Genomic DNA, 21,177 nt, shown 5'->3' with positions numbered 1-21,177 from the left:
TTCCTGTGCCTTTTGTAGCTCGCACATCCCGAAAACATCAGCGATCCTTCACAGTAGGAATGGTGGACCTTTTCATCATAGGCCTTGCTGACTCCTCTCCAAATGTAGAGTTTATGGTTGTGCCAAAAAGCTCAATTTTGGTCTCCTCACTCCAAATTACTTTGTGCCAGAAGGTTTGAGGCTTGTCTCTGTGCTGTTTGGCGTATTGTACACGGGATACTTTGTGGAATTTGTGTAGTAATGGCTTTATTCTGGCGACTCGGTCAGGCAGCCCATCTTTCTTCAAGTGCCTCTTTATTGTGCATCTTGAAACAGTCACATCACATGTTTTCAGAGAGTCCTGTATTTCTTCCCGAACAATTTTCCTGGCAGTTGTGGCTGAAATTTTAGTTGGTCTATCTGACCGTGGTTTGGTTTCAACAGAACCCCTCATTTTCCACTTATTGATTAGAGTTTGAACACTGCTGATTGGCATTTTCAATTCCTTGGATATCTTTTAATATCCCTTTCCTGTTTTATACAGTTCAACTACCTTTTCCTGCAGATCATTTGACAATTCTTTTGCTTTCCCCATGACTCAGAATCCAGAAACCTCAGTGCAGCACTGGATGAAATATGCAAGGGTCTGTCAGGCGTCCAGAAACTCATTGACTTTTTATATACACACACACACACACACACACACACACACACACACACACACACACACACACACACACACACACACACACACACACACACACACACACACACACTCTACAAGCAAATCACAGGTGAGGATGGTTACTTTAAGAGCCATTCTAACTTTTGTGTCAATTTTGTGTGCATGTTATCAGTCCAAAATCACCAGGGTATGTAAACTTTTGGTCAGGGTCATTTGGGTAGTTTCTCTTTATAATTATGATATAAAAAGAGTAAACACAGTTGATTGATAATAAATGGCTTCAGCCAAACACTAATGCCCCGTACACACGTTCCGATTATCGGACCACAAAAGTCGCTTTCGGACAGATCGTTCGATAATCTGATCGTTAGTACGCAGCTTTCGACAGCCGATCACGACAGTCCGTCCAACTAAATCCGAAGGAACAAACAGGAAAACTTTGGTCGGATGACAGCCCATCGTACGACAGTCATGTAGTCAGTACAGTATGCGTCCGATAAAAGTCATTAGACAAACACCACGCATGATCGGAAACATGAAAATAAACCAGAAGGACACACAGGTCACACGTTTTTGACATCATTTAAAATACGTAGCTACGCACGACAGAAGATTTTTCCAGAATCGTACGACAAAAGTCTTACACACATTTTGCACTGTTGTATTCAATCTTAGTTGTATACAACAAAATGTGAACGATCGGTCTTACGATAATCGCAACGTGTGTACGGGGCATAACCATGAGGGAATTTTTTTTTTTTGTGTTATCGTTCATATTCTCTGATAAATGGCCAATAAATCATAAAATCTGCCAGGGTATGTAATCTTATGAGCACAGCTGTACATACATATAATATTTTTGCTGTCCATGTCCCTGCTTGGTAGACTTGCCCCCTCCTATTTGTCCTGGTGACAAATATCACCAGGACAGGAATTAAGGAGAAATGTCTCCCCACCAGGATTCAGGGAAATAAACTGACAGGAGTTTGCTCTATCCAGAGCTCACTTTTAAAGAGTAACTAAACCCAACCACATCTCCATTCATCACCATCACTTATTACGTTTAAATGTACCCCAAAATAATAATTCCTCTGTTTGAATATAAAATAGAAACCAAAATTAAACCATTTGTCAAGCCCTCTGTAAAGGAGGCCTGCTCTTTACTTTCTGATAGCTTCATTTGTCCTTTCCCCACATCTTTCCAAATCCCGCTCATGCGCAGTATGCCTCTCTGGACTAGCAAGCTACTTTTACAATGGTACATTCCTCAAAGCATGCATGGAAACCAGTGTGCTGCTGCTCCCCCTCTTTAGTACAGAGCATGACCCACTGTAAACAAACTGCGGATCAGTGACACTATCCCACTCCCTACTCCGCTTTTAGCATTGTACAGGTAGCTTGTTCTACCTCTGATTTCCCATGTGACATTGTGCTTCAAGGTATGTGACCTGTCAGTCGAGAAGGGAGACAATAGCCAAAGACTTCCAGGTGCTCAGTTGTGGCAACACAGTCCTAGCTTTGAGCAGATCAGAGCCGCTGTTCTCATCTGCAGGTATTGCTCTCTGCAAGACTGTGCTATAAGAACGTGGAATATATTGTGGTGTTGGGTGGATAATACCCACACCCATCTGTGAAATAACAAATAAATTGCCACTCCTCAGAGTAGAGAAACATGTTTAGGGGGAAAAAAGCCAGTTTTAAAGAATATACCCTAGGTGATTGTATAGCTACACTGTCAAATACAAACTGCATCCCAGCAAACTATTGCTGCTATGTCCATTATAAACCTACTGACTATGTGCTACTGTTAATTACCACCTTCTCCCCTGCAGTGTGTGTCATTCATAAATGGCACCTTCTCCCCTGCAGTGTGTGTCATTGATAGAGTCAGTCCAGGCTGGGGAAGGATTGAGACGAGGTTTGGATCTACCCAGGAGCCTGGAACAGAACCTGGCTCAACCCCTCCGCCTGAGCCAGCTGCTGCCTCCCCCTCCACAGCCCAGCACTCCAGTAAACATGGGGGTGGGGGTGTAGAACCAATCACTGATGACTGACTGTCACCAGTTCTCTGCTCATGGAGCACTGAGAATCAAGCAATCGGCGGTGGTTGATCTCTCAGTTCACCATCTTGGAGCCTGAGGTGGGGTGGACAGATGTAGCATCAGACAGATGCTGTATCCACCTAGGTAAATAAGATAAAAAAAAATAAAAAATTATTTTTAAAATGGAACAATACTCCCTTTCAATACGCCATCCTGAAACTCCCTTGCGGTTTTCGATCGCCAGCCTCTGAATTTGGCTGCGCCGAGATGACGTCGCTCATGCACACTCTGGAGTTTTGTTAGATTTGGCATTTACTGTACAGAGGTGGACAGGAAGATAAGTAGCTTTAATGTAGAAGAGACAAAGCATGCCTCTTTTGTATTAAAAATCCTGCCTGTTCGCCCATTTAAATTTCCTAGCATAAAATTCCACTTTAATGCATTCTCTGCATTAAGGTAAAAAACCTTCTGTGTTCCTCTCTCTTCTTCCACACAGGGCAGATTGATAGCAGTGGGAACCATTGGGGAAGGGATATGGAAGGGGGAGGAGTCAGGAGTGCTGGCAGGGGACCGCAGAAGATGGGGATCGGGGGCTGCTCTGTGCAAAACTCTTGCATATATCAGGCAAGTATAGCGTTTTAAAAATAATACTAAAGGTTTAGTATCACTTTATGGTAATGAGGCACTAAAAGTCCTAGTCGGTCCTATGTGTAGACTAGCTAGATGGTTGCAAATTAGTAGAAGCTGTAATTCCCGTTAGGCTGATCTTTTAGTTTCACCTTCAACAGATTTATTTTCATACTTTCTTTCCCTTTCACTTGCCGTCTGTTGGCATTTTGCTCGTTCTGCTAAGTAATAAAGTTAATGGCCTCCCTATCTCTCTTCGTAGTCGTATCCTTTTCTCCTGCTTGCGCATGTGAGCTAATCTTACCAAGCTGAATGGTAAACGCTTGGCTTTCAGATGGCGCCCTGTTGGAGACATCACTTCAGATCATGTCTATATGTCTGGCTTCACTTGGAGGAAGCTAATGAGCAAATTCTTGGCATTGGAGACATTTGCTAGATCAGGAGGATTCAAATGAGAAAAAGTACTGGTTGCCTGCACAGTGCAGCGTTCTTCTGGCATGATCAAGCTCTAAAAGTCTTTGCCTTGCCTTTATATACATTACCCTGAAAAAGTATTCATACCCATTGACATTTTCCACATTTTGACATGTTGCAACCAAAAACATAAATTTATTTTATTGGGATTTTATTTGATGGACCAACACAAAGTGGCACATAATTGTGACATGGAAGGAAAAGGATACATGGTTTTCAATATATTTGATCAAATATCTGAAAATTCTGCCCCTTTTACTCTGACACCCCAAACTAAAATCTAGTGGAACAAATTGCCTTCAGAAGCCACATAATTCGTAAATAGAGTCCACCCGTGTGTAATTTTGATCTCAGTATGAATACAGCTGTTATGTGAAGCCCTCGGGGGATTGTTAGAGAACATTGGTGAACAAACGGCATCATGAAGGCCAAGGAACACGCCAGACAGGTCAGAGATAAAATTGTGGAGAAGTTTAAAGCAGGGTTAGATTCTAAAAAATATCCCAAGCTTTGAACATCTCATGGACCACTGTTCAATCCATCATCCGAAAATGGAAAGAGTATTACACAACTGCAAACCTATTGAGATGTGGCCATCCACCTAAATTGACAGGCCGAGCAAGGAGAGCATTAATCGGAGTTGCAGCCAAGAGGTCCATGGTAACTCTGGAGGAGCTGCAGAGATTCACAGCTCAGCTGAGAGAATCTGTCCACAGGACAACTATTAGTTGTGCTCTCCACAAATGTGGTCTTTATGGAAGAGTAGCAAGAAGAGAGCCATTGTTGAAAGAAAGCCATAAGAAGTCCTGTTACCAGTTTGCGAGAAGCCATGTGGGGGACACAGCAAACTTGTGGAAGAAGGTGCTCTGGTCGGGTGAGACCAAAATGTAACTTTTTGCCCTAAATGTGTGGTGGAAACCGAACACTGCACATCACCATGAACGCACCATCCCCACTGTGAAAAATGGTGGTGGTGGCAGCATCATGCTGTGGGGATACTTTATATTCAGCTGGGACAGGGAAAGCCGGTCAGAGTTGAAGGGAAGATGGATGGAGCCAACCTGTTAGAGTCTGCAAAAGACTTGAGACTGGGCAGAGCAGAGGTTCACCTTCCAGCAGGACAATGACCCTAAACATACATCCAGAGCTACAATGGAATGTTTTAGATCAAAGCATATTCATGTGTTAGAATGGCCCAGTCAAAGTCCAAACCTAAATCTGGTTGAAAGTCTGTGGCAAGACTTAAAAATTGCTGTTCAGATGCTCTCCATCCAATCTGACAGAGCTTGAGCTATTTTGCAAAGAATGGGTAAAAATGTCCCTCTCTAGATGTGCAAAGCTGGTAGAGACATCCCAAAAAGACTTGTAACTGTAATTACAGCGAAAGGGGGTTCTACAAAGTATAGACTCATGGGGGCGCCATACAAATGCACACCACACTTTTCAGATATTTGTAAAAAAAAAAAAAAAAATTGTAAACCTTTTTATAATTTTCCTTTCACTTCACAATTATGTGACACTTTGTGTTGGTCTATCACATAAAATCCCAATAAAATACATTTACATTTTTGGTTGCAACATGACAATGTGAAAAAAATATCAATGGTTATGAATACTTTTTCAAGGCACTGTATATACAGGAAACATCCACAATTTAGTATTTGTCAGCCAGGTGCCTGTAAAACTTGACCCAAAGTACTATTTTTCTGCTAAATTAAGATTCCAACAAAGAAGCTAAGAATGTTCCTGCCCAACATTTGTGTTATCCGAATATTTATTTTGATAATTTGCAGATTTGCTCTTGCTGAGAAAAGTAACTAACAAGTTTCCTTTAATTCCCCATCTTCCTAGCAGAATATACTCCCATTTTCTTTGCTCCACCATTGCTCTGTTCAGCTACTGGGAGAGAGCATGTATTCTACAGTATATGTCTGGACATGGAGTACCATGCGACTGACATGTGATGGCACTAAACATCAGAGCTATCAAATGGGTTGTGTACACAGCCCTGTATATGCAATAATTAGAGACAGCATTTTTCATTTCAAATCTTGACAGATGAGGACAATAAGGTCATTTCTTGTATTAAGAGAGTTATGGACTCCAGAGAGATCATTTTGCCTCTGTACAACTTATTAGACCTCATCTGGAATATGCAGATGAGTTTTGGGCATCAATTCACAAAAAATAATATTGGGGGACTGGAGAAAGTGCAGACAAGGGCAACCAAACTGATAAGTTCATTGAGGAGCTCCGCTATGAAGAAAGATTAGAGGAGAGGAGTTTATTCTCTCTTAGGAAGAGGAGATAAGAGGGTAGTATAATCAGAATGTACAAATACATAAGGGGTCCATATAGTGAACTTGGTGGTGTTGTTCACTTTAAGGTCATCACAAAGGACAAGGGGACACACTCTACATCTGGAAGAAAAGTTTTCATCTCTAGATACGGAAGGTTTCTTCACAGTAAGAGCTGTGAAAATGCGGAATAGACTCCCTGCAGAGGTTGTTCTGGCCAGCTCAGTAGATTGCCTTTAACCACATGCCGACCGGGCCGTAGCTGAAAGACGGGTACAGCACGGTCGGTTTATTCTGGGAGGGTGTCCGTGGACGTCCCCACAGAATCTCGCTCCCGCACGCCCCCCCTGGGGCGCGCACCCAGGAACATCCGTGAGGACCCAGCGCATCGTGGATCACAGTAAACAGCCGATGATCACTTGTAAACTGGCATCTCGTCATGATGCCGGTTCCTCCCTCCCCTCTCTGTACTGATCGGTACAATGAGAGGGGAGAGATGGCAGCAGCTCTGTGGGCTGGATGTGAAGTGCTCACAGCGCTGCTCAGTGACAATACCCTGCCCATACTCTGCCCTACATTTTAAAAGAAACAAAGAATTAATTTTTTTAACTGAATTTTCTGTCTTTTTTGATTAATAGTGCAAAAAATAAAAAACCTGGCGGTGATTAAATACCACCAAAAGAAAGCTCTATTTGTGTGAAAACAAATGACACAAATTTCATTTGGGTACAGTGTTGCATGACTGAGTAATTGTCATTCAAAGTGTGAGAGCACCGAAAGCTGAAAATTGGTCTGGTTAGGAACGGGGTTTAGGTGCCCAGTGGTTTAAAACAAGTTTGAATTCTTTCCTAAATGTACATAATATAACTGGGTACTGACGTTTTATAGGTAAAGTTGATCCGGGGAATATCCGATTTGCTTCTGGGGAAATCAGGAAGGAATTTCTTCCACCGGTGTTGCAATGATTTGCTGGGGTTTCCTCTGGATCAACTGTGGGTATAGGATTGTGTATATGGGATTTTTGGGTTGTGGGGTTTTTGGTTGAACTAGATGGACTTGGGGTGTCTTTTTATTTATTTATTTTTTTTATTATTATTATTTACTTATTTTTTTTCTTCCCTCAATCTGACTAACTTTATGACGTAAATTATTGTGCACACAAGCTCTGATTCACTTACATCAGCAGTCTTTAAGTCAGAGACTATTTTGCATTTAAAAAGTAGGTAAAGCTTTTCTCGCACCTTTCACTTCCACACTCTGACACAATGAGTGTGTGTCTCCTTAGAAGTTGTCGGGTATCAGTTAATGGCTGGGCGTTTCACTCTCTGCTGTGCCTATTTCTCATAAATACAGAGCTAGGAAGTGACACCATGTGCGGGAACACCAGGGGAGGTGGGGCAGGCTGAGGCAGACAGCTAGAAGCTGTGCAAGATGTTCAAATGGGCTCAAGAACACATCTAGATATAGATAAGAGTGTGCTCTCAAGTTTAGAAATGGCAGGCATTATCTGGCTCCCTCCTGTAATTTCAGAGATTGCAAGTCTACACTTATCTGCAGCTAGATGTGCCTCTCTAAGCATCCTGCACAGCTCCATCTGTCTGCTCACAGAGGCACATCACATATGGAATATATTGAGAATACCTACCACATAATTAATGGAGATTACAAAACAACGTGTCATGATGAATTGAGAATTCTCATCCTGTCTCCTAACATTTTACAGAGATGTCATATACAAAATGATCTTTTACGTTAGCTGTTTGTCAGCCATGATAATTCTAGTATTGCCATTCCAGTAGAAGTGGTCGCCAAGATTGCTGTGGGTTCTCTGCTGCTGACCTTTTCTTTGCAACTGACTAACCAAGCTTTGTTCTGCCCTGGGTTTCTAGGCTGTGGCTGCCATCTTGGGCAGGGCATCGCTTTCTTGTGTCAGGGCTGCAAACCCCCCCCCCCCCCCCCCCCCCCCCCCTTGCCACACGGCTGACTTTAGTTCTGCTTCAAAGTGGTTATAAAGGCAAAAAAAAAGGTTTTTGTATCATAGTGTATTTTATGCATTAAAGCGTAGCTCCACCTGAAAGGGGACGCTCCGGCTCTTTGCTTCCTCCCCTTCTCCGATTGGCAAATATGGTACCTTTTCTGGGGGGGAAAAATCGGCTGGAGTGAACACACCGCAGGATCCCTGGACAGGTAAGTGTCCTAATATTAAAAGTCAGTAGGTACAATATTAGTAGCTGGTGACTTTGAGTTTTTTTTTATGAAGGAGCCTGGAGCTCAGCTTTAAGGTAAAAAAAGATTTTGAGTGTCCCCTCCCCCCCCCCCCCAATAAATCTTGATCCAGTGCTGTGTGTGTCTACAGCTTCTCTTGCCTTCTCTTTCCTTCTCTTTCTCTCCTCTCATAGGAGATTTGGCAGCAGCGGAGGCTGTTGGCTCCTGCTGCTCTGTCAAATCCTGTGAGGTGGGAGCAGGGCCGTTCTGCACTGTGTGTCTATAGATGCACACAGCCCAGCTAAGGAATGAGCCTGTACGAATGGCCCCATAGCAAGCGCAACTTGAAGAGGGGGATCCAAGATTTATGGAAGTGGAGGTTTGGGACCACTCTGTGCAAAACCATAACACAAAACGGTTTAACATGACATGTTTGTTCTTTAAAAAAAAGAAAAATAACATTTACAATCACTTTAAAGCCCGCGAAGTGCACTGATATTTTGCACGAGGAATACAGGTAACAGGGAATTTTCATCAGCATACTGCTTAGGCACCATAAACATTTCTAGAGGTTTCCTATAACCTAAAAGTTATCACTTAGCTTTCTACCATGTCACATGGATTAGCCTGTAGCCCACAGATAGCTGTAGGGGTCACATACATTCCTGAGTTCCAAGCACTATTAATGTGGGATCTCATCGTTTGAGGGATAATGCCATACTATAAATAGGATCAACACATACAAGTAATGGAAAATAGAATGCAGATGGTGTGACTGGCAGATAGTTTCTGTCTAATCTCTTTCCTACCACTGTTGAAATGTCCTAATAATTTTATTAGTTCGATGCAATTAATGAAATATTCTATTATATGTTGGCTGCCAAAAATCACAATTTTCAGAGCTGCTTTATGCAGGTTTTTGTTTTCTTGAGAAACCCACGGTCATGTGACCTGTGAAAGTCCTGTAACCAGCCTTCAATTACAGAGCTCGTTCTGCAGCATTAAATACTGCAGCTGCTGACTTTTAAAATATGGACATTTGCCCTATCCAGGACGCCTGCGATGTCCTCACTCGAAGCCAATCTGTCCCTCGGCTCTCGGGTGGAGGTGCCGTCATGTTCGGTAAGGGTATCAGGATGTGAAGCCTTTACAGCTTCGCAGCCTGGTTTCCTACTGCACATGTGCAAGGCGCGCTGCAAGTCCTCACTGGTCCCTGCTGTCTTCTGGGTCCTGTGTCTCCCAGAAGACAGCAGGGGAGACGTGGGTGGGGCCAGACATGGTGTAGATTACCGCAGCGCCTGTGGGGATCTATACCCGGAAGTGGGAGCAAATACCTGGATTATACAGATATATGCTTGGAGTTTGTCGGAATTTGTCAGTTTTTTTTTTTTTTTTTCCACCCGCCTCATGCGGCTTGACTACAAGTTCTCAATGAGATTAAGGTCTGGGGAGTTTCCTGGCCATGGACCCAACATTTTGATATTTTGTTCCCCAAGTCATTTTGTTATCACTTTTGCCTCATGACAGGGTGCTCCATCATGCTGAAAAAGGCATTGTTCCTCACCTAACTGTTCTTGGATGGTTGGGAGAAGTTGCTCTTGGAGGATATTTTTGTACCATTATTTATTCATTGCTGTGTTCTTAGGCAAAACTGTGAGTGAGCCCAATTCCTTAGGTTTTTTTCTGAATGCCCCAAACAATCCGCTGGAGACACTTTGAAACCGCTCGGATGCACTCGGAAAGGCTCTAGAACCGAATGTTTTTGAGTGGCCAAATGCGGTACTGCACACCGCAGAGCCTTGAATCCTGCTCGTTTTGTGAGACAGCTCTCGCAGACAGGATTTAAAAGAAAAAAAAAGCTGGTATTGGGAATCGCTCCTTAACCGCGTTACTTGAGAATCTGAATGATTACTGTATATGCAAATTGTCGTCATAAAAAATGAAGCAGCAGGATCACACACTCACGAATGCCCCCATAGGAAGCTGCTTTCTAATGGGAGCACTCGTGGGGGGCAAAGAGGAGAATCAGGGTTGCTCTGTGCAAAACCAGTGCACAAAGCAGGTAAGTATATCGCATTTGTTTTTTGTTTTATTAAACGGTAAAACTTTATAATCGCTTTAATGCAGGGGATGCATGAAGGTCCAAACCATGGCCCTCCAGTTGTTCAGGAACTAAATTTCCCATCATGCCCAGTCATGTCTGTGAATTTCGTGTCATAGTTTTACAATGCCTCATGGGGCGTGTAGTTCTGCAATAGCTGGAGGGCTGTAGTTTGCAGATTTAAAAAGTTGAGAAACAGTGGTGTAGAGTAACTATGGAGATGGGAGAGCAGAGAGCCAATATTGCTATAAGGACAGATATATATATATATATATATATATATATATATATATATATACACTTTGCTATGTTAAATTGGGCAGGAGCTTAAAGCGGTAATTTTTTTCAGCTTTCTATTAAATCATGGGTGCTCAACCTGTGGCCCTCCAGCTGTTGCGGAACTACAAGTCCCCTGAGGCACTGCAAGGCTTTAGTTCTGCAACAGCAGGAGGGCCACTGGTTGAGCCTCCATGCATTAAATATTATGCCCTTGTTTTAAATCTGGATAGTAAAACCATTTTTTTTTCTGCCAGTAAAAACCTTATACAACCCTCTTCCTGTTTCTTGTCTGGTTATTAGCCTAGGCTTATGACCTCATGCACAGCTCTCTCTCTCTCGTGAAAGTTTCATTGGCCCTCTTATGACTCATCCCCTCCATAAGAGGGCAAATGAAAGCCGCAGATCTGGTGGTTTGCCTCTGTGTAAATCCCAGAAGTGAACAAGCAGCTGCTTCAGCTGCCCACAGTAAAAATGGATGCAGCCTGTCTCCGTGGTGGTAGATTTCTGAAGCATATTTGGCAAGTACAGAATCACAGTATATATAAAATAATATGCAAAAGCTTCAGAATGGCAAAGATGTTTTTATTACAAATTATGTGAGCAGACTGCAGTTCCTTTTTAACCCCCCCCCCCCCCCCCCCTTATAGTTTTCTTCTTCCTCTTCTCTTTTTTTTTTTTTTTGTTTTTTTTTTGTTATAGAGAGGTGAAGGAAGGGTTGCTATTGGGAAAAGTTAATCTAGACCGCAGATTCTTCAATTTTGTAATATTCAGTTTGCTTTGCCTTATTGCATTTACTAATTTCCTTCTCCCTGATTTGTTTTTGCAGAGATGCAATGCAGTTAAATGTTATAGCAACACAGCAGCTGGTACACTTAGCGCAAAGGATGAAGAAACTGGAAGTTTTCATACATGTATCAACTGCATATGCCAACTGTAACCGGAAGCATATCGAAGAAGTTGTGTACCCACCACCTGTAGACCCAAGGAAACTAATCGAATCATTAGAGTATGTTTTCACTATTATGTCTAATTCATTGTTATTTTGGGGGGAGGGTCTTAAAGGAATGAAGTTCACATTGTTAGTGTTTTTTTTTTCCAACCATTGGCCTGAACAAGGGAAAAAAAAAAAAAACATTCCTGTCAGAATACACTGGTCAGATCTGCAGACATTGGCTGCAAGCTGCTGATCACTGAAGGGTTTCCATCAGGACTGGTTGACAGATGCCAATCTAATGATCTTTTGTGGAACAGAGGGTTATACACCGTTTGAAATTCGATAAGCTTCAACCTATATTTGAAGGCTGCTAGAAACAAAGGAATCTTCAAGCTTGGGTGGTGTGGCGAATATAGCTGTCTCTATCAAACAAGAAAAACATTTATAAAAGGGGGCCAACTCAAAGATTTGAGTGTAGCTGCAGCTTTTAAGTGTGAACAACACTAAAGAAAAAAGGCAATATAAAGCTAGGCGCTAGCAGTCCTGATAAAAAACAAAGATGGACATTGGCGCTAATGTATAACCATAATATAAATGTACACACACAAATTATAAACAAAAAAAAATCTATGTATAAAATATACTAGATGTGTAGTAGGGCTGAAACGATTAATGATTAATATTATCGATTCGTTGGTCCGCACCTTGAGATCCACGGAGCGGGCCGCGGCCTTTCCTAAGGCTTCGGCTTAGCTCCGGAGCTGGCGGCCATCTTGGTACACCTGGCGGCGGCGAGCTGCGCGCTGACGTCACCTCCAGCGCGTTGTTCAGCCTGTGTCAGCCCAAGTGAAGGAATTCTGGAGGAGTCACCCTGGATGCCTTGCCTGCCCTCATTCAAAACTTTTTATGCAGGTACCACTAGATTTATTACCTAATCTAACCTAATAACTAACTACTATCTATTAGATAGGATTAGATAATAACTAACTACTATCTAAGCCTTTCCACTTGCTCGGCACAGCCACATTGTTGATTTAAATAAAAGGTACAATACTATCTCTTCCCCCCCCCCCCCCCCCCAATAAAATGCAGCTTATTACAAACATAAAAACATAGCATATCACTGACGATTTGCGGCAATAGGCATCCCGGGACTCATCATGGCGGTCTGTTTGGAGGAACTTTGATCGGTGGTGAGCTTGGCGCAAATCATCAGTGATATGTTTTTATGCTTGTAATAAGCTGCATTTTATTGGGGGGGAGACAGTGTTATACCTTTTTTTTAAATAAACAATGTGGCTGTGAGGGGTGGGGATAGTGTTAATTTTTTTTGTTGATCCAAAAATTGATCTGATCCGTGACTCTGATCCGAGGAACGATCCGATCCATTGCACCCCTAGTCCGCACCTTCCCCCCTGCCGGTCCATTAGAATCCTGTGTATCCTCCCGTGTCCTACGCATGCACCACGTCCATGAGCACGCAGCTACGCCTGCTTGCATTCTCCATCCAGCTGACGTCCTGCCAGCAACGCACCTGCGCTGCTTTTGGCTCCTCCTCCCCCCTCTACCCAGCAGCCTTCCGATAGACCCGCCGCAGAGCGCAGGCGCGGCAAGCCCTCGCCGGGCTGCTTTCCAGCGCTGCCGTGATTGGAGGTTGTGCTCTGCACATGCGTGCATCCATCTCCCGGATTCGGGGTGCCCTTCGCTCCATTCGGAGGAGTCGGCCGAGTCGCATGTGTCGCGTCCGGACTGAGACTCCGCCCCACACCACCCCGGCACACCGAGGAGGAGCCACTGTCACCATGAAGGGCTGTGAAAACCCGAGACACCGAAGGGGGGGGGGGGGGAGCACTGAGAGGAGGTGGGGCAGTGACACCATGTGAGAGGCGAGGAATGTGTCATCTATACTGGGGGGGACACGTGTATATGTGTGTGTGTGTGTGTATATGTGTATATGTATGTGTGTGTATATATATATATATATATATATAATATTTCTCCCCTTTTTCAGTTTTTTTTTTTATCTGATTAATTGAAAAAATAATCAGCCTAATAATCGATTATGAAAATAATCGTTCGTTGCAGCCCTAATGTGTAGTCCATCGTATGTTTCTGTAAGCACCTGAAAGCAGCTCCCTGAGAGTGAAGCAGTGGACTCTGTAGATAGCCTGGCACCCCTCTGTTCCTTCATAAGTGCAGTATTACAGAATTAATGGCAAAAGCAAATTAACTTGCCGAATCAGATGAGCTTGTGTAATGATAATCGCCAGTCCTGGATGGCTAGGAGCCACCACGAGTGCTGATGGTGAATGTTCATATTCACCATTGGCTCTCATGGCGGCTCCTAGCCATCCAGACGCCTCCAACGGACTCCAGGACTGGAAATTATCTTTACACAAGCTCATCTGATTCTGCTACTATGTGAGTTTTTCATTTGTTTTTGCCATTATCTGCGATGCTGCACTTAGCCTGGTGCCCCGCTATCTGTCTCTGTGTAGGCCTTTTTATAGATTAGTTGCACTCAATGATTGTGGGGTCTGTCCAGGACCACTTCACTTGTGGTGATAACGTTTTGGTGTAGAACAGGATAAAAAGAGTGAACTCCCCTAAAAATGTGGACTAGATTATATGTATACTTTAACATGCAGTGTTTGCATGAAATATGTGATACCACTGCCTAATTCATTAGACCTAAAGAGGAATGCCAGCCTTTTCTCCCCAAAACTACAGATGCATTGGGCATTGTCGGTTTGTGTGTAACTTGCCTCCTTTAGCTGTATTCAGCAGGTTTATGTGTCTGATGTCATTCCTTTTCCAGTCCTGTCCCATCATCCTTTGAGCCTCTGTAGCTTCAGGGCGGGCTATGGGAGTCACTTGTACCAGGTCAGGAAGTTGATGTGGGTGGCTCCTAGGCTTACTGTGGGTTATTCTGGGCATTCATGTGGGTGGTGAAAGGTGTAAATGTGTCTTACCTGTGTTATTCTGGTCTTGCAGCATGCCAAAGAATGACTTTCTGAAAGAATTCAGAGGAAGGGCTATGGGAGGTTAATATGAATGGGGTTTCCTTAACGTGTACATGAATCTCTTCACAGAGAGCAAGGCTCTGGGAGGGCGAGGTCTGAGGGGTGCGGACTCTCCCTGTTCACACTGGTCGGCATATTTAACTGGTCAGAATTGAATTCTAATTGTTATCCATTCAATCCTGCCCAGCAGCAGGTTTTCTTAAATAATGCTGTGATCTGTGAGGTGGGACGTGGTAGGTTTGGACTCCTCCTGTAGGTGTGACTGGGTGGGATCAAATGTCAATTAGAATTTATTCAATCCCACCCACCATCAGAGCTCTGAGGGGAAATTACATAATTTGCAGAGTCTGAAAGACTACAAAGGGGAGTGTTAGACTAGCTGCTGTAGTAAGTGGCTGTGGAAGGGACAGTGTCTATCAGCGGGATATACAGAGTGTCTCATGATACAAAGCCACAACTAAACCTAGAATATCAGGGGATCTGCAGACAACAGAGAAACCTGGTACAGATCTATGCTGGGATTGATCATTCCATTAAAGTCGGGTACAAAGGAATTTGGAGTTAAGCTTGAAGATCTCTTATAAGAGAGGAGTGGAAGGAACTGGCTCTTAAACGGGTTCCAAATGTATTATGTGGTTACCAGAGTAGATGGTTAGGATACATTTGGGTAAAAAATGAGCGTAACTTAAGTACCTTGAACCGTGTGTGTGTGTTTGTATATATATCAAACATGCTGCTTCTTATTATTATACAGGTTTTATATAGCGGTTTGCGCAGCGCTTTACAACATGAGGGCAGACATTACAGTTACATTATAATTTGGTACCAGAGGAATCAGAGGGTACAAGAGGAATCGTGCATATGTTCTCTTTTAGTCCCACTCCAGTTATCTCACTATCGGGCAGTTTTGGACTCACCCCTATCTCATTTTTGGAATGTTTAACACCCCAAATACCTACATAGTTTTCTTTTGTATAAACTATTAATTATCTTGCAGTGCATGTTCATGTACTGGACTGAATCATAAGTTTGTGTGCAACAAGCTAAGGGAATTCTGTTTTTACTACTATCCACATTACACTGCAATTCAATAGAGAAACTGACCCATTATAACAAGGAAGAGTTCAGCAATGGTAGCAAGTTCCTGCAGAAATCATCAGTGCAGGGAAGCCCTGTCCTCTTTCTGCTGCTGAACGTCTAGCATGGCAGGGGTTAATAGCTCAGATTCTTCTGTGAAGCAGCATTGAACACGCTCCCGACGAGGTCCTTTCCCTTCCTTTCCCTTCCCCTTCCTTCCCCTTCCTTGCCCTTCCTTGCCCTTCCTTGCCCTTCCTTGCCCTTCCTTGCCCTTCCTTTCCTTTTCCCTTTCCTTTCCCTGCAGACGTGCACAGTGCTGGATCGAATGAGGGCTCAATTAAGTAAAAGGAGGGTGAGGGGGATGCTGACACCTAAACATTTTTCAACTTAATACAAGGAATGCATTAAGGTTTAAAATGTTTAGGCTTTACAACCATTTTAAATCGGTTGTATACCCGCACATGCAAAAAGGGGAGGGGGAACCCTGTAAGGCAAAGGCATAATGAGCTAGTATACACCCGCATACTAGATCATTATGAAATACTTGCCTTAGAACGAGGTCCCTGTATCGCAGCCCGGTCCATGCTGAGGAAGCTGACATTTTGCCCTCTGTGTTTCTTCCGGGTGCACGGCTCCGGTGCTGGGAGTCTTCTTCCAGGCAAAGTCCAGCAGCGTCTGACAGACCTTCACCTGGGCATTCACAGCGCATGCGCCGATGACATCAGCAGCTGCATGCAAAGTGAATATCTCCTAAACCCCCATCAAATCATAGCCTGCATCTATTACCTTTGTACCACCACCCCCTCCCTTTAGAATGTAAACTCTAAGAGCAGGGCCCTCCTGTCCCTTCTGTATTGAACTGTACTGTAATTGTGCTGTCCCACCTCTACATTGTAAAGCGCTGCGTAAACTGTTGACGCCATTAGGATGGACTTGTGTCTTTTTCAACCTACTATGTAAATGGTGTATAATAATAATTTTACCTACAGGTAAGCCTTATTATAGGCTTACCTGCAGGTAAAAATCTAAAATAAGGGTATACAACCGCTTTAATCCTACTGGCAACCCCACACACCGGAAACCACTGCACGGTTTCTCATACTGGGAACCCAGTTGTATTTGGCAGTTTCCCTGCGACCACATTTTTGGAAAAGGTGCATTAACCTTTTCCCTGCTTGTTTTAGGAGGTACAGCAGCCGATTCAAATCTCTACACTTGCTTCTAGTTGCCCAGCGAATTAAATTCAAAATTAAATGCGTTTTTCTGAATGTTTTTGTTGTTTTTCTGTCTCTCACTGTCGCTTGCCACAACCTTTTTAGATTGTAAGCTCACATGAGTAGGGCCCTCTTAACCCTCTTGTATTTCATTGCATGGTTACTGGACGGTCCCCCTTTTTTATATTGTAAAGAGCTGCGTAAACTGTTGGCCTCATATAAATCCTGTATAATAATAATGGGCTGCTGTGGCGGAGCAAACGCAGCTGCCAGAAACCACATAGATGGGAACCAGGCCTTAAGGCTTCAAACGGCATTGCCATTTAACTGCGGCTCTCCTGAGGAATCTAAACAGCATTTTCTGACCTTCTTTTCATCAAACGGGCTGTTTTTCTGGTGCATTGTTGGTGTCGGCTGTCACAAAAGAATTCCTTGAGGCATGGAGTTGTGCTTTTATCTAATAAGCAGAGAAGTGATGCATGATTCGTTTATCATTTCACTGTCTTCATTTTGATTTATTTATACATGTTGCGTGCAGTTATGCTTCAAGTAACTTAGGTTTTTAACATTGCATTTATTTTGGTGGTTTAAATTAGTGAATTTCATAGTATATTGCAGGGATATGCAATTAGCGGACCTCCAGCTGTTGCAGCCCCATGAGGCATAGCAAGACTCTGACAGCCACAAGCATGACACCAAGAGGCAGAGGCATGATGGGACTTGTAGTTTTGCAACAGCTGGAGGTCCTCTAATTGCATATCTCATGCAGTTCTAGTCTTTATCAGCTCTGCCTTCATGATATTCTTTTCCCAAGTTTGCTATTCTTCTGTCAATGGCAATCTTATACAGTGCAGCCCAGCAATACATCCGTCGTATGTTAAGCCCCAATATTAAATCTTGCATAAAGGATATAGTATTGTGCCAACCCTCTCTGGCACAGCAGTGCATATCCAGAAAAAAGCCAGTTTTTCTTTCAGTTTTTGCTCTCAATATCATTTTCATAAAGCCTTTTACAAGTGCCTCAGCCTTGGAACAAAGGTGACTTAGCAAGGTAATTGCATGCTATGCTTTTCTTGGCTTCTTTTCATGATGCCAGAGGGAATTAATACAAGGACTGTTGGCGGGAGGGAATCAAACGTCAAGGCCAAGCCTTCTATAATTACTCCTCTGTTTCATACTCTTTAGCACTAAGTATAAAAATAGGCTACTGAAACTGGGCAGAGGGGTCAGTTCAAGAGATCACCCACAGCTGTCTGATATCTGTAGTCGGTCAACAAATGCAGCTCTTGTCAGTGTTGATATCAGAGGGATGGCAAGCTGGGGCTACTTAGTTTTATATTGTGCTCCTTCCAGCCAATTAACGGAAAGATCCACTTTGAAATATTTTTTTTAAAATTTTTTTATAAGCATTAAAATTGCCATAACTCTTTCCTAATGTCTTTTCAAATATCTTTCCTTTTCAGTCTGCAGCTAGTAAGTTTTTCTAAAAATGTCAAAAAAATTCAGTTGCGACCATGCTTGTATCACTTCTATAGAACCCCCAGTGACTGACTCATTGCCCTTCTCTGTAGTATGAGTAGAATGGAGGTTACATTTCAGGCATCCCCAGCACTGTCCTTAAAGATTAACTCCACTTTTGTTGTGATAAAAAAAAAATTCCCCTCTGGGTCATTTACATTACAGGGATTTTTAGCAAACTTTTTTGAAGATTCTTACATTATATTGCAGAAGAAATAGATATTTGAGCCCATGTACAGAGTGAATCTAAAGTGGTGGTTTTATAATTATCAATCATCTGCTGCACCTGCAGGACAGTGGGGAAAGTGGCAGGGTCTGCATCCCTTTTAGGCCAGGTTCACACTGGTACGACACAACAGTCATATCACTTTGGATCTGACTTTGCCCTGTGTCTCCCCCCCCCCCCCCCCCCCCCAAAATCCATACCAAATCATAGGAGCACACAGTCCGGCAGGTCAGGAAAGGGGGTGGGGATGAGCGAGCACCCCCCTCCTGAACCGTACCAGGCCGCATGACCTCAACATGGGGGGGGGGGGTGGTTTGGGGCAGGGGGGGCCCCGTGCCCTCCCCCCCCCCCCCACACACACACCAAAGCACCATGTCCTCGTGTTGATGAGGACAAGGGCCTCTGCCCGACAGGCCCTTGGTTGTTGGGGTCTGCGGGCGGAGGGGTTATCAGAATCTGGAAGCCCCCAGATCCCAGCCCCCCATTCTATGTGCTCGCTCATCCCCCACCCCCTTTCCTGACCTGCTGGGCTGTGTGCACGTGTGATGAGGGTTTGGTATGGATTTTTTTTTTTGGTGGGGGGGGGGGGGGGGCGCTTCCACGCCGTTTTTACGGCATGGCGGGTTTCTATAAAATCCTTGCCAGACTGAAAGGCCTGGTATGCTCTTCCCTCATGCCCTTTTTTATTTTTTTTTTAATTTTGCTGTGGAGTTCCCCTTCAAGATCATCCGATAACCAGTCGCATGCCAAAGTCAAATCAGTCAAGACGGCGATCCGACTTTGATCCAACTTCAGTGATATTCAATGGGATGAAGTAGGATCAAAGTCGGACCAAAGTAGTGCAGGAGCATTTTCAAAGTTGGACCGACTTTGTTGGAATAGTTAAGGCGTCTCCCACGGGGAAACCTTGATTTTCACGCGTCATGCGACTTGAGCTCCCAATGTCGGAGCGTTGTTTGTAGCAGTGTGAACCCAGCCTTATATGTGATTTCCCTTTGGGAATATATCACCAAAAATAACATTTTTGTGTGGGTGATGCCAAAAATCTGTCTTTTATCTTAGTGCAGACTTCTGGGAGGGTGTCCTGTGCACCATCTGTGTACAGGACACCTCCAGGTAGCCATATTGCATTTTATATCAAATGACAGTGCTGGAGATTGAAAAGCAAAGATGATTTTTAATAACAATATGACTTAAGACACAATTGTATACGCTATACATATTTATTTTATTTGGTGAAAGTGGAGTTCGCCTTTTAACAGTATACCAAATAAAAGCCTTATAGGTCCTCAATATTGGGTATGCAAACTAGCCAGAGCCTGTTGTCAAATAATTCAGGTTTTCCTTATTCAGTTCCTTTTGGTGAGATACTTTCCGAGGATTCTACACGTCTTCAGAGGTCACCAGGGTGGATGTTTTCACTATTCAGAAAACGCCGGTTCTGTAAATTGAATAGGTAGACCATCCCATTTACTGATCTGTTTGGACACAAAGGTCCACTACTCCTAGATTCCTCAAAGAATGAAACCATCTAAGAATCTACAACGCTTGCCAAAATCCTTGCAGTGTTTGAGGCTGGGTTCACACTGAAGCGATGCGGGAACGCCGCGAATCCGCGGCTGGTTCCCGCATCGCATGCCTCCCGCCGGCAGTTCACACTGCCCTATACGGACTGCTGGGAGTGTCAGTGAAACCTTAATGACACCCCCAGATCAGTTCGCATATCGCAGTGCGATCTGCAAACTCGGACAGGCATCGCATGGTGTGAACACCCATGCGATCTGATTCTCCTGCGGACCAAAAAAAGGGTCCCGTGCGAGTTTGTGGCGGGTGCGATGCGAATTCAGCCATACTATCTGTATGGCTGAACTCGCATCGCACAGAGATCGGATGTGATTTGCACTGCAGTGCCGTGCGAATCACATCCGGGTCTCCTAGCCGCAGCAGTGTGAACCCAGCCTTATAAACAACCTGGAAAGAATGTGGAATGTCACATTAATTCTTAATTCAGGAACCAGTCAGCTCGAGCTAGACAGCAACCCAGTATGTACCAGGAGCAGAGAATGGCTGGCCTTGACTTTTTTCATTGTCAAATCTATTTACACTTGTACGACTTGGAGTCGTGTGACTTTGGAGTGACACTTTGATGCAACATTGGATGGCTGCAACTTGGATATAAATTGTTGTCCCTCTGCAAAGTCGGACCCTTTGTTGCATGTAAAACATTCAGACTTTCATGCCACTTTTGAGGGTTAACATTGAAGTCTATGGCCCTCAAGTTCCATGAAAGTTGTACCAAAGTAGTGCAGGAACTACTTTGAAACTACTGCGGCTTTAAGTCACTTGGTTATTGGAAAACGTGGCCTACTATTTATCATGCGACTTTGATGCCCAAAGTTGAATGACAAGTCGCACGAATGTGAATAGGGCGTAAGATATAACTAAAGGCAAACCATTTATTTTGTTTTGGATTGAGTGGAAAGTGTTAGAACACCT

At 43.7% G+C, this 21,177-nt stretch overlaps 1 protein-coding gene across 1 annotated transcript in view; it reads left to right on the top strand.

Moving 5' to 3' along the window:
- FAR1 (fatty acyl-CoA reductase 1) overlaps positions 1 to 21,177 on the top strand; it is a 138,979-nt gene that overhangs the window by 76,102 nt on the left and 41,700 nt on the right. The window contains exon 4 of the mRNA XM_077460939.1: positions 11,516 to 11,695. Within this exon, the coding sequence (XP_077317065.1) occupies positions 11,516 to 11,695 (180 nt within the window). The remainder of the gene's footprint in view (positions 1 to 11,515; positions 11,696 to 21,177) is intronic.

Source organism: Lithobates pipiens, unplaced genomic scaffold, assembly GCF_037356315.1.
Source record: "Lithobates pipiens isolate NorthernLeopardFrog02 unplaced genomic scaffold, aLitPip1_a1.2 Scaffold_10, whole genome shotgun sequence".
Classification (NCBI taxonomy): Eukaryota; Metazoa; Chordata; class Amphibia; order Anura; family Ranidae; genus Lithobates; species Lithobates pipiens.
This window is presented reverse-complemented; position numbering and strand designations above follow the sequence as displayed.